Here is a 14,385-nt window from a genome sequence, read left to right on the forward strand (position 1 = left end):
ATCGACAGGGAACTGAATATCGTTCTGATTCCTCCAATTTCGAAATGAAGAATTTTTAAAAACAGTTGTTCCAATTAAAAGCAATCGCAACTGTCCAATACTAGCTGTTTAAAGCTTCGTTTACATCGACGTTAAATTTTCAATGTTTACGTATCTGTAGACAGTCTAATAAAGTAAATTGCAATCGTCTATAATTAACGTTTCAATTATTTCACAAAGAACGAAAATATAGTTGTTCGATATCCAAAGCATTGGACAAATTGCTCGAAATTCCGTACGACCGTCGAAATTTTTCCGACCAATTAGGACGCATCGACTGCAATTTCCGGGCTAGTTGAAACAAAATCAGCCCCGCGTGGCGGTGAAAGTGGATCGAGCATAGGACGAAAAGGGAGTAATTATCCAGACACGTTCCCGTGGCTACCGGTGAAACGTTATGTCGGGAAAAGAGATCGTTAACGTAACATCTGACCCGTGAACCAGACCGGCGTAAACGCGATATCCCCGTTGCGGTTTTGTCGTTTCACGGAACGGAGGTTGAGCGAGGAATAGGGAGACGGAAACGGACATGGAAAAAGGAAAACGATCGGCGGCCAACTACGCGATGAACGTTGTAACGCTGGTTTCCAGCCACCTTTGCATCCACCCTTGAAAATAACCGAGAGTTAATTGACCCTGCGGCGATGCACCTTTTAACCGCGCTGGAATTAAGTATCGTACGCGAGCAGTTTCGTGTTGAAATGTTCTACAGAGATCGCAACTCGTATCTCGTTAAATATATTTTCGACTCGATGAAAATGTAGAAGTTTGGTATGCAAGAAATTTTCAAACTTTAACGTCGCTCGAGTAGAAGTGGATAAGCCCGACATTGGTCAGACGTCAACCTGGGCTGGGCTCGCACGTTCTGAATATTTCGTTTCCGAAGGAATAAATTAATAACTTGGAATCTTCTTGTGAAAAATTCGAAAGTAAAAGTAAAAAAAATCTCTGTATTTGTCAGACGTCGTTTCTATACTTTCGATATTCCGAAATTCACGTTCTCAGAGAAGTGAAGTTTGAATATGGTATAATTTTCTCGAAGAATTATCACCATTATTTAACTAATTCAAATTCGGTATTTACGTCTTGGACGTTGGCTTGAGGTAAATACTCCTTGCGCTGGTCAGACGTTGCTTTTTTCCAAGCAGTAAACCGACGATGTTACAGATGTTATACTTGTCTAAGAATTATTAGTATTGTTCTTCGATTTTATTAGAACTGCCATTGATTAGATATCAGCTACAGACTTTCAATATTCTAAAAGCTTCTCTCAGAAGCCAATATCGTTGAATCCTCTAACCGTGTACTGGATATCGAAGTTTCTGGCTTTCTATTTCGTCAGAATTCATTGTCCATAACTTCGATGAACAGCGAAAGTAGATTGTCCCCGCAATGGTCAGACGTTAATCCTAGGCTTTCGATACTTCAAAAAAAAAAAAAAAAAAAAAAACTAAAGCAACAGCACTACAATATTTTCGCGATGGATTGTCGCTATTTGCTAATGAAAATTCTTTCTGAAAAATGACGTTATTAAACTACTTTCTCGCTGCACGAATTAAGTTTAACGTATAACAAGTCTACTTCATGAACACAGATAGACTCGCAACAGTACATGCTCGAAGATTCTCTTAATGTACTATGTGCATCGTACGAAACTAGTAAAATTACAAAATGTTTATCAAGCACATATAATACGGTCGTAAAAATTTCCTGTGATAAATGTCGAAATACTTTTGTTGGCCGATGTAACGTCGCTGTGGTCCATTTTCGAATCACAGCGACTGTTGTGAAAGGCAGCAAGGTAATAAAGTTGCAGGATTTCAAGGAACGTTAAATAATTTCCACGGTTGAAGTGGTCGGTTGGCTAAACAGCGTGTGCAGAATAGAGCAGACCAACCGAGAGTCACTTGACCCACATGCCACGATGTATCCCGGTCGAAAATCGCGCAACCAGGAACGTGTCTCGCATTTGGAAATGAACCGCGACCCAGAAACTTTCCCCTGAGTTTTTCCCGTCTCCAGGAACGTCGGCCACGGATTCTTATTTCCGTTGTCGCGCTCCAGCCTCGACCTTCCATCGCAATACGCACCGGTCCGTTCCACGAGTTCCTGGCACCGTTGAAACCGTGTTTCCGCTTCTTTCGCTCGATGTTCTTCGTTCGTCGGAGAGGAGAATTGTTAACGAAAGTTTCGCGACGATCGAGGATGGGTAGGGAACCTTATTCCTGGTATTTCGGGCGATATTGACGAAACGTTAACGATATTTTTATCATGGAAAAAAAAAATGTTTTTCCTCTGATCATTGTTTCTTCGGCTTCTATCGTATTTGTAATTTATTTATTCGTTGAATTGTTGTTAGGGATCCGAGAGCAGAAAGTTGAGGTATTTAGAAAAGAGATAGATTACTTGGAATTTGGACTTGTTTCATCGGGGTGAATTTTGTTTCTATATAAAGAGATTGAGTGACGTTAGCGTTTCTTAAATTAGACACTCGTGAGAGGAGAAATCAAGTACAATTATTGCACAAAAAGCATATGATGTATGATTTATGAGGAGTTTGCTCGATGCACACGTTGCGAAAGAAAACGACGTGCTTGGAAAGCATCATTAATCATCGCGTCTTGAAAAACGTTCGCTTATTTGGCAAGTGAACGTTCCATCTCGAAGGGGTTTGCAAGGTGCGCTCTAAATTCCCCCTTGTATGGTAAAAATTCTCTATTTAATTTAAAAAATCTTCCTCGTACCTGGAATATCGAATCTCTTATAAAATTTGTCACGAAAATGTTCACACTTGATTACTATTATCGTGCTTGTGAGTTGGAGAAAAATTTAAAAACAGAAAAGAAACGACAAACTGTGTAAAATATCGTAACTTAAAGAAAACAATAATTGAAAAAAGATAATATCGTGATAGAAATAAAAATTCTGTCAGAAAATATATAACTGAAGAATAACAATATTTTAGTAACGACAAATGTTTTATAGAGAAGAAAATCAAAAATCGTGTACCTAGGAAGATATGCAATTTGTCGCAGGTTCGTGGAACGCATATAGTTAATTAAAAGACCTTAATCTAGCAAATGGTTCACGTTTCATTAGCGGGAGAACCAGTAGACGAATTCTCGACTTGCGGCTAACGATTTCGTTTAAGAAAGAGAATAATATGATTGCAGAATTACAAGCGAGGCAAAAGAGTTTAATAAAACGGAACAGAACTAAAGGCGAGATTTAATTTCGGTGCACTTAGGCGCTCTCCCATAGATGGTGACGGAATAAGCCTGGCTTCAATCCGTCGAATGGATAATTCCATGAAAATCACCAGAAGTGGATACACTTCTCGCTACGAACGTCAAATAGAATTGCAGAATATTACATGAAAAGGAACTCGAAGGATCCATTTCTCTTGGGAATTCATGGAATTAAGTTTAACAACATTTTTATATTCTTGTGTCGTATTTCTATATTTTATCGGATATGAGAGTAACGTTTTTTTATTTTTTTTCTTTTTTTTTTTCTTCATATGCAAAGTATCGAACCTACATATATTATTCATCGTGTCTAGAAGAAATTCTCTTATGCTCGAGCGTCGCTATTCGACGACGCGGGATGAAAATAGCGTAAAAGCGTTTTGACAGGCGAAATCCCGTGATAGAAAGATATCTTTAGAGAAGATACACTTGTATTCTAGATGCATGCACGTAGATTTCGCGTTTCCCCCGAGAATGAATGGTACACTCGATGGATATGTCTTAATCTCGACGTGAACATCGATACTCGCCGCGTTCGGAAGTTATCCGAGACAGTTAACATCTCGTAACTAAATCACTCTTGGCATTTCATTTTCTCTTTAGAATTCTATTATCGTACGATAAAACGTCTAATTTCTTCTTGTGAGAAAAATAAAATAAAATTAGTTTCTTCTTTGAAGAAAAATTTATTTCAACATCTCTTTAGAGAGACCTTTGATTAGTTAAATAAACGATAAAAAAGTACATTGATACGTTATTATCGCAGAAATCGATTTCGACGAGTAAATAACATGTAATCATTTTCGCATCATTCTCTGTACATAAATCACGCCTCCTTGAGCTTTGATCGACAGAAAGCAGTAGCTTCGAGAACCACATTTAGCTGAGTGCTCGAAACTTTTTACTATCTGCACCGTGTGGCATATGGATGAAACAGCGTTCGTTGTTCAAACAGCGCTCAAAATAAAAGTTCCCGGCTGCGTAAACAACGTCGTAAAAAATATCGTGAATGAACGATGCACGCCTGTCTCATCCATATGCTTTAGAAACGCATCTATAAAAGTCGTTGCACGTTGTAGAAATTAAAAAAAAAAAAAAACAAAATCACCTTACTTTGTTAAAAACTCTGCAAACCTATGGAACTCTCCCGTGATTAAAAAGATTACAAACATGTCTTTACTCCTTCCACACCATGTACAGAAAACCATAAAATATCTAAAGCAATTTCCTATTTCAAAAAAGCCCATGAATTATCCAAGGAATCCATAGATATCGAGATCGTAAATTACGTTGTTGAATGGTTCTATCCACTGACGTATTTATGTCCAGGATTGCACACATTTTACAGCAACCTTTTGAATTTCAGACTACAAAAATTTTGTATTAAAAGCGCGCTGCTCTTTCATTATAGGCTACTTCGTTTTTCTTTTTTTTTTTTTTTTGTCTTTTCTGAAATGTCTCCGATTATTTGCGATCCTTTAGTCGCGTCTTACGAAGAACCGTTGGAATGCAGAAAATTATATCGTCGTAAATCTAAGCAATCCTTATAACAACATTGCGAATAGAGTAGAAAAAATATTCAGTGCAAAGAGAAATGTAAACTTTTATCCATATTATTTCTGCAAAAGAATATCTACACGTTTTGCCAAAAAATCCCAAAGATATCGTAGATCTCTACAAAATTCCTATAGAAAATTATCTTATCCCAACTGTTCCGATGGTTCTGATATTAAATACTTTTTACCACCAACTACCCCTATTTCATTTTACGCTTGTTCCACGAACCAATCTAAAGATCAAACAATTCCTTCATCAAAACTACCACCTCACACCTAACCCCTAAGGAGTAAAGGCCATAAACAATCTGCGAATGGAGAGTTCCAATATTTGCAAAGCGTGCAGGGACGTTTATGAAGTAAACGCGGGAAGAGGACGCGTTAGTACCGTTTCTCCGCTAGGACATCCTGTCTGGTCTGTCTTGGAGCTTGCTTGAGCCTTGCATGGCGGGTCATGGTTCCTGTTTCAGGCCGCGGCAGCAGCAGCTGCAGCGTCACCGTTGCTGAAGACGCCCCTCTCGACAGCTCAGCAGGCCACCTACGCAGCTGCAGCGACCTACACGGCAGTGGCTGCGCGCGCATACAGCGCAGCTGCAGCTGCGGCACAACCGGTCGCAGGATATGCCGCAGTCGCGGGGTAAGCGCACCACTACTCCCTTCGAAAGGCCTCCTTCGCCTTATCCCTCGGGCTCTGTTCTCCTATCTTCTCTTCCTCCTTTATGCGACATACTATAACCCTTTCGGTCTTCGACGTCGCGTGGGATCTCCTTTTTTTTCCCCCCCTTCTTTCGAGACGAGACGCGCTTTTCAACCACGACCGACGAAGAGATTCGGTTTAATTATTAAGCGATTTGAACTTTTTCTGAATTTTACAGGGAGCTAGTAATTATGGAGAAACTAACTGGAATTTCGTTAATTGGATATTAGTCGATTGCCTTTTAAGGGATATGAATCTTCGGATATTGGGATTTCTTTTTATTATTTTTTTTTTTTTTTTTATTAACAATTCCGATATAAGGGATTTGCTTTGATTATTTAATTTAGTAGAGTTGCATCGATACTCGAATTATAAAGAGATTAATTCTTGAGGATTTTCTAATCGGATTTTGGTCAGTTGTTTTTTTAAGGGATTTTAATAGTATAATATAATAGCATTAATAGTAGCAGTATCGATATAAGAGATTTGCTTTGATTATTTCGACGATGTTAGCGTTGTATCGATACTGTGATTATGAAGAAACTAATTGAGCAAATTCAGTGAGATTTTTGTAGTTGGTTTTCAATCGATATTCTTTTCAGCAATTTTAATCCTTTGACTTTTGGGATTTTTTGTGATATCGTTGGATTTCGTTTGGTTATTTCGGGGAGGATAGTGTTGTTAGGAATTAACGCTGCAATTATAGTGAAAATTAATTTCTCAGAATTTTAGAATCTGATTTTGGTCGACTATTTTTTAAAGGATTCTTACGATGTCATCTTGCTTTTATTTTTTATTTGTTCACGAATCGAGAAGGCTATATCTATTATAATTCTATATTTATCATATTCTACGAATCTAACTTCAGATATATGGAAAAAGATGTACAGTCGGAGTCCGTTCCTTCCAGAAGAACTCGTCGTCGTGGTCGAGCTCTTAGGAGTCGCAGACACGTCGAAAGTCAACAACCTGATGATACTCTTACCGAAAAACCTGATAGTCCTATTGAAAATCCTTAGATAACATCCGAAGTTTGTATCTCCTTTTATCTGCTTATCCTTTATTCCTTAACAGGCATCGATTAATTTACAATTACAGAATGGATGCTTAATATGTTTCAATGTTGATGTTTACAGTTACGGGCGTGAATACGCCGATCCCTACCTTGGACATGGTATTGGACCAGTAGCTGGCTATGGGGTAAATGCAATTTTTCACCTCTCAAAATGATAAATAAATAGAATAATTTTAATTTGACAATTAATAACTAAACCGTGGCTATTTCTTTTATTTCTAAACATTTTCGTAAATTTATTACCGATAATTTCTAACTAGTATATGGATGTTCACGAAAATGTACAATTTCGTGAAATTAAACAAAGATTCCCTTTTTATTTAGCTCGTTCAATTTTATAACAAGTACTGTACTTTGGATATTTCAAATATCTCTATTCTTAAATATTCGCGATCTGTGAAAAAAAACAGGCGGAATCGTCGATGATAAAATTAAAATATAATTTCAATTGACGGAAAAATGAATCTTTTTCACAGGCAACCGTATACAGAGGCGGCTACAACAGGTTCACGCCATACTAAGGATCGTCGGATATCGGAGCGCGAGCCTTCCAAGTACACCGTTATACTCAGCTGAACATGACTAAAACAAAAAGAAATCGACACAATCATCATCGTCATCCGCCATCGATCACGATTAGCCCACGAAGCGATGCCTGGACCCTCCGCGCATGCTGACGCTAGCCTTCTTCGTAGCACCGATACGATATCATTGGCTTCGGCTCTCGTCGACGCGGAACGAAAGCGTGTCTTTCATCCTGAAATCATCCGGCCATTATGGACAACGTTCCAATAAAGCCAGAACTACCGAGTCGACTACGAACGTGCCACGCATAAGTAGGACAAAAATTTGAAAATTGTTTTCGAAACGAGTACGTTAAAGTTACACACAGTCGATCACAGGGAAAATAGAAGAAGGAAACCCGTAGAGAAAAGGAAGAGAAAGAAATTTGCTTAATCGTTATAGACGAAAGAACGATCGAATGCATTAAGCGACTGATAGACGAAGAGATAGAAGGTTAAAGATCGAAGGAAGATAATATAGAACACTCTGAATTTAAATTAGATTGAAAGCGTGCTTCTCAGTTGGAGATAGTTTTCGATCGGGGTTGATCGACCAGACGACAAAGGTCTGTCGAAGCGTCGTCGAACTTTCGAACTCTGATCGATAATAAGAGGGTTGCGAGGAAGGACAGAAACGTATGGCAGACAGGGAAATCGGTAAACTGAATTAGCGGACAAAGGGGACAGATTAAATTGAGTTTTGTTGGAAACACGTTGAACATCCGAGCAAACGGTCGTATCGAGCGTCTTAAGAAAAATATAAGTATCCGGCGATAAATCAAAGTTACAAGTTAGATGAAATAGAATCGAAACGTTCCAAAGCTGTCGAAATTCGTGTGTAAAGGGAACGTGGCATCGCGTCATTAAACTATCAGTTCGTATCGGAGTTCGGACCCGGCAGCCATTCCGACTTTACGAAGTTGAATGACAAAGGGGCAAATGTGTCGAATCCAGACGGTGTACGTGTATATATATTTGTGTATATACGTATATATATATATAAGTAGATAGATATAGATAATTGATCTCTCTAGAAATCAATTGTAATTATGCAATTCGTTGCTCGTGCACGTTTCTATAATCGTTCGGGAGAAACTTTTAAAACGCGACCCGGCAGAAATTTTTATCACTAACGAAACCGGGACTATTTAGATCACATTATAAAGTTTACGTATCATCACGATGCGATGTTATTCATTGAGATCCAAAAATAATAATAAGCATTCAATGACAAATATGAATATACAAAGAATTTTGTACATAATTCATTGACAATTCGCTAAACTATGAAAACGAAATCTGAAATTAAGAAACGAGTAATCGATCGTTTTCTTTCGTGTCTTTTTTTTTTTTTTAATATTATTACTATTACTATTATTTACATTCGTCCGCCGTATGGACGAAATTTTACGTTTAATTGCCTGCGTTAACAGGTATTTCCTAATCATGAATCAGAAACACCAATAATCAGACGCGTGATAAGACGTGCAAGAGGTAGAGGAAACTCTCGCTAATGGCTGCCGGAAAGGAACTCTTCCTTCGTGTCGACGAGGTACACGCGACTTCCGGTGACAAACGCCACGCTCGGTAATCGGCGAAGAGAAATACGCGAGACCCTTCTTTAGGTCTTTAGGTAGCTAGACAAGATTTTAGAGGAGAGAAAACGACGAGAGCGACGAAGCAGTTACGCGTGACCGGTAGGGTTTCTATGCCAAATATGTGTGTGTCTATGTTGCGCGTGTGTGTGCGTAGATTCGCGAAACGAACCGCATCTGTAAAGAGTAGAATAGTAAATGTGGCTGAAGGGAGAGAGAGAGAGAGAGAGAGAGAGAAAATCCCTTGAATAACTTCTGACAAAAGCATGATTCTGGCAAACAGAATCTAGTCAAATCAGTCTCTACCGGTTCCTAATCGAGATTATGACAATGTAACGCAGCTTTTCTCCTAATACTCACGGCCTTGTCGACGCTCCAATGGAAAATGGAACGTGACAGCCTTCTTTTTTTTTTTTTCTTCTTTTTTTGTTTTCTTCTTTTTATAGTTAATGAAAATTACCTTTTAAGGATGGTAATGTTTGTTTGAATTTTGTGAAGTTCGAAGCTTGTCGATCGAGGTTTCTACGCTCTCTTATTTTTTCTTTTAACTACTTTTTGGTGGAGGAATTGGAATAGAAATTAATTTACGGTGTTAGTAAATCTTCGTCTCGAATTCGAATCTCTCCGATTTGGAATACTCTGAACGTGAAATTGTCACTTGATTCATACAAACGTGAAACGTTTTCGTCGAGAATTACGATATTCGTTTACAAAAGACAGACACATTGTAACGGAGCTCGAGTGATCGAGGGCGCTGAAATTGATAGACTGATCCTTTGAATTCTGATGCAATCTTTTGGACAGCTTTCACAAAAAGCCATCAGGTTCCTTATGTGATATTTCCAATATTATTTCTCGGCTAGAAATTAATTACAGCTATCGAAGATATGTTTTACTGTTCTACGTAGAGAACTAAACTCATTTACATTTATATATATAAACAATATAAATATATATATATGTATATGTATATGTATATTATACTATATATATATGTATATAATATGTACACGTATGTATACATGTTATTTTTTGCATTTTTCATTTCAAACGATGAACGATGGTTTCGTTCAAGTTTAAAGTTCCTCGGATTTCTACCGCATTCTCGATCACAGAATCTGATTTCTCGATCGGTCGGAAAAATCTTTTTTTGCTAAACGTAATCACAAAGGCAAACGAGAGAGAATTATAAAACGAAAAGGAGGGAGGGTGGGAGAGAGAGAGAGACTCACACACACACAGAGACACACATAAACACAGAGTACTCCGAAGCAGAGAGTAAAAAGAAAAAAGAAACGCGATAGGGAAATGGTACGCACATTGAGCCGAGTGAGTGATAATCCATGTTGAACAGAAAAAAAAAAAAGTTCTAGTTAAGTGGAGATTTATCGTAATAAATATATACATATATATAAATAAACATATAGGTAAGTCGTTGCGTGACTCAACGTGGAGCGTAAGTGAGGAGGAATGCGAGTGGCCACGAGTGAATGAACTTGAGCGTGAAAGGGAGACATAAAAAGAAACTGATGAGGAAGAAAGAAACGACGAAACGCGAGGAACAAAATGGTCAAGGAAAAAAAACGCGATGGATAACGAGGGTGGGGGTTGGGGCAAGGTATGATACAAAGAGTCGTGTGAAATAGCCAAATATGACAAAGATGTTCTTTTGTTTCTCTTTTTCTTTTTTTTTGTTTTTTCTTCTACTTCTTCTATTGTCTTTTGTTCTTTTTTTTTTTCTACGTAGATAAAAAACGCGACAGCAGTAGTTAAACTAACCGACGTGGTTAAACGCGACGTAGTTGGTTTACTGTCGTCGAGTAGATTTTAAAGCTCTAATCTATCGTTAGGATAATTGTCTAGGCTAGGAAGAGAGGCAAAATGGCCGGTAATTGTTTCTCGAACCGAAATTGGCCGCTAAATAAATACATACATATTCTTATTCTCATTTTTTCGTTTTTCTTTTTTTTTTTTTATTTTTGCGTGTGCGAACGCCAGAGTACATGTAAATAACGTAATTAGGGATCGACTGTGATCGATTTCGTCGAGCACAAAAGAAAGGAATAAGGAGCTAAACCGAACAATTCAGAACATACTCATTGATTCTTGTAACGTTAAATTAACGAGCGTAGATTTTAAAGGAGAGTCTGTAGAAACGAGGCGAAACGAGAAATAAGCGATGATAAAGGAAACACAAGATATATGCTAGCGATGCACGAGAATGATAATGTTCGAAGAAGCGAGAATGAAAGGATTGTTCTCGGGAATTCTCTGTTTGAGCGCGAGAGACGTTTCCAGTATCGAAAAGAGACTCTTTACTCTTCGAACCTTGGTCGCTTATTCGCGACTCGTTCCTCTCGGAACGAACACATTTTTCATATACGTAAAGCTCTCGAGATTGCCGTGTGCTCGAAAATGATATATCGATATTAGAAAGGAATACGCTCTTGATCGTGTTCGTTCGCTGAGGAACACGCGCCAAAAGCGGAGCAACTAAGCAAGAAAGATCTATCCCTGTATATTGTACACTGTAATTACAATTTATACTTACTCGTAATCGATACCTTTATCGGTAGGCTATTACAACTAGTGGCTAGCGTAAGTCAAGCTCAAATCTAGGCGAGACCCACCGTCTTCGCGTCTTTATTCTTCGTCACGAGTGCACAACTCCCATCCCCCGATATTCCTCCTCTTGTTCCGGACTTTTATCGTTTTCTCCAGCGTGTTCTCCGATTGCGTACGCAGGCCTACCGTACACGATTCCCGTTATATTCACGATTCACGTCGTTGAGCTTACATTTTTCATTAATTTCATTTCTCTTTCCACTGTGATTCTTTTCTTCGGTTGCTTATTAGCTTTGTTCGTAAAACGTCATTGATACAAATATTCCTGGGCATCTCGCGAAATTAACAATGCGTCCAGGCGATCGACGGATCGTGCTCTATAAATATAATTCAATTGTAAAGCCGATTAATTTAGATTCGATTTAGTTGTAGTAGTTTGTTTCTTCGACTCCGGCATCCCTTCGGGTGTTTCGTGAAACTAATCATTGGAACGAGTTCAGTGCATAGAAACGATAGGAAGATCCGCGATCGATAATACGTTTTAGTGAGAGATACTCGAGATGACTATTTTAGATTCGAACACGACTTTCTTTAAGGAAAGGTTGACTGTAAATAATCACGTGAGCACCGACAAAAACCTAGTTCTATCGATTCTATGTACTGAACTCGATCTTCGTATATTCGCCACATTTTGCGGAACACCTTCAATATTTATCTATAGGAAAATTTATCTATATACAGAATAATGAATCAATCGTTGTACAAAGGGGAATTTAATGAAATTAGAGGTAGCCAGAAACACGAATAGATTAGAATAGTATCTGTTTCTGAGTCTCTTAGAAGAATCGGGCATTTGTCTCGACGATAGAACCACAGATACTAGTCTTCTTCATACTTCTAGAAACTAACTTATAATATTCGCCAAACAAAAACAAAAAAAAAAAATCGTGCTTCGGCGTAGAATCCTCTCTTCGTGAATTGTACAAAATAAAAAAGGATCTGCTAATAACTGTAATTTTAACACGCACGATTCGATCGTCGAACGCTTTGGACGAATCTATGAAATTCAAATTAAAAAATATTATAAGTGAGTGAGAGAGAGAAAGAGAGAGAGAGAGAGCGTGAGAGAGAGAGAGAGAGAGAGAGAGAGAGAGAGAGAGAGGAAGACAAGCCAAATATGCGAGGTAGAACGTCAAAATTTCAAATTGGAAAAAGCACAGTCGACTAATTCGTCCCATTTGTGCCCACGTGTCATTTTTACGTTCTCCTTTTACGTTGATCCGCGTACGTTCTCGAGTGCTAGCGGGTAAATCGCATTGTAAAATAATCCAATACGATCGATACGCACCGTAACGTTATACATATATAAATATATGATTCTACTCTAATTATTATTAAAGGCAGTACCGTAAACGGGATTTTTAAAGTGAATCTAGATGACTACATGACTTACGTAAACGACACATCTTTACGAGCAACATATCCTAGCGTACTAGGCGGCGTCGTGGCCAAGTTCAGCTCGAAATCCTCGTAGATCCTTCGCTGGCGAGATATTTGCGATTCGTCTACGCGACAACGCACATTTCCGCTCTCTTATTCCGGAAACTCTCTGGTGTCGTCCTACCGCAATATGCCGGGGACACATGAAAAACGCGTGGTGCCGAATACACCTTCGAGGCCAGCACCTTCGAGGATTTCGAGCACGACCCATGGCCATCTTCTTTTTTCGAATTATCGCGAGGCAAAGACAGAAAATGAATGACAAGTGAGAAAAAGAAGATAACAAGAAAATTAACAAGTAAGGGATGTTCCATGACATTAGGGCGTTATTACGGTAATAAGTCTAACTTCTTAGAGTCGTGAATGAGTGAATGATATTATGAAGAGACGATATGTGTCCGTGTATCGTGTGCTGAATGAGCGTGATGATGCTTTCGGACCTCGTCGAATCGCCGCGACGAAGACAGACGATAGAGAACTCTCGGACGTATTTGTTTCTAGAGACAAAATGAGAATAACTGGAGCGATTAAGTTAATTTGAGGATAGAACGTGGATGGAAATTCGATGCGCGATTCGATGATATACAAAATGGAGGGACGATAGAGATAACGTTTCGACAAACGAGGATACCAGTTAAAAACAGAAAACGTGGATAAAAAAAAAAAAAAGAAGGAGAAAAGAAAGAATGAAATTTAATACAAACTAGAGAACATCGTAAAAAGAGCTAAATGCCACCTGTTTTTTCGCTTTTCTCGCAGTGTAAACGGATTCGCAACGGGAGACGCGTGCGAATCGTCATTTGGTTTCCGGCTGCGAATCCAACTCCGGAGGAAATAAAAAGAATAACGCTAAAGCGAGCGTAAACGACTTTTTGCGCCAAGAAAAATGCAGAAGAGTTGAGCGTTAGCATATTCACGCATCCGCGGAACACACATTTACACGCGATGGAAATTCGACGACGAGGAAGTAATCTATGAATCTGCAGGAAAAGAAAGCAAAAAAGCAAAAAAAAAAAATAAATTAATTAAATAAATAAGAATTAATTATAACGAAACGTCAGGTACATGAAGTAACAAAAAAAAATATATACAAAAAAAAAAAACACGTCGAGAGAACAAGAATATGGTCAACTCGAAAACTTTAGTTGCAAAATACTGATAGGAGTACACGGGGTGTCTTACGGAACACCTTTATCATTGTCTGATTTGATGATATTTTGTAAGTCTGGACCAGTTGTTAGGTTCTTATTACTCCCATAGCGACTTCTTATGGCGTATTTTCTCTGTATATTGTCAATGTTTATTATTAAATATTTTTCAAATAAAACTCACACCGTCTTCCATTCTGTTACATCCACCCTTGACATTAACCCTGTTACGTTCTTTGCACCGATCTTATCTTTCTATCGTTAAAAAATTTCTCAACTATGAAGATAAGATGAAAGATAAAATCGTCATTGGCATGTTTCATCTCACGTTCCACAATTTTATGCACAGAACTCGTCTTTTTTTACTTGTACAAACGAAGTATCGAGATCAAGCTATAA

The 14,385-nt window shown here is 38.3% G+C and overlaps 1 protein-coding gene and 1 long non-coding RNA gene across 12 annotated transcripts in view; one reads left to right on the top strand and one right to left on the bottom strand.

Moving 5' to 3' along the window:
• Positions 1 to 9,004, top strand: part of LOC139985967 (RNA binding protein fox-1 homolog 2) — a 183,954-nt gene extending 174,950 nt beyond the window's left edge. For 9 of the 11 annotated variants that reach the window (XR_011799533.1, XR_011799532.1, XM_072000891.1 and 6 more), the window contains 3 exons: positions 5,314 to 5,480; positions 6,677 to 6,740; positions 7,092 to 9,004. Coding sequence is in view for 7 of the 11 variants with exons in the window: in XM_072000891.1 (XP_071856992.1) it covers positions 5,314 to 5,480; positions 6,677 to 6,740; positions 7,092 to 7,136 (276 nt within the window). In the remaining 4 variants the exon portion in view is untranslated. Of the gene's footprint in view, positions 1 to 5,313; positions 5,481 to 6,676; positions 6,741 to 7,091 lie in introns of those variants that run through there. The other 2 variants (XM_072000896.1, XM_072000897.1) reach the window with 2 other exon arrangements.
• The window catches only part of LOC139985984 (uncharacterized), a 38,049-nt gene that overhangs the window by 1,264 nt on the left and 22,400 nt on the right, over positions 1 to 14,385 (bottom strand). The gene's annotated exons all lie outside the window — the stretch shown is intronic.

The sequence above is a fragment of the Bombus fervidus genome, chromosome 3, assembly GCF_041682495.2.
Source record: "Bombus fervidus isolate BK054 chromosome 3, iyBomFerv1, whole genome shotgun sequence".
Lineage (NCBI taxonomy): Eukaryota > Metazoa > Arthropoda > Insecta > Hymenoptera > Apidae > Bombus > Bombus fervidus.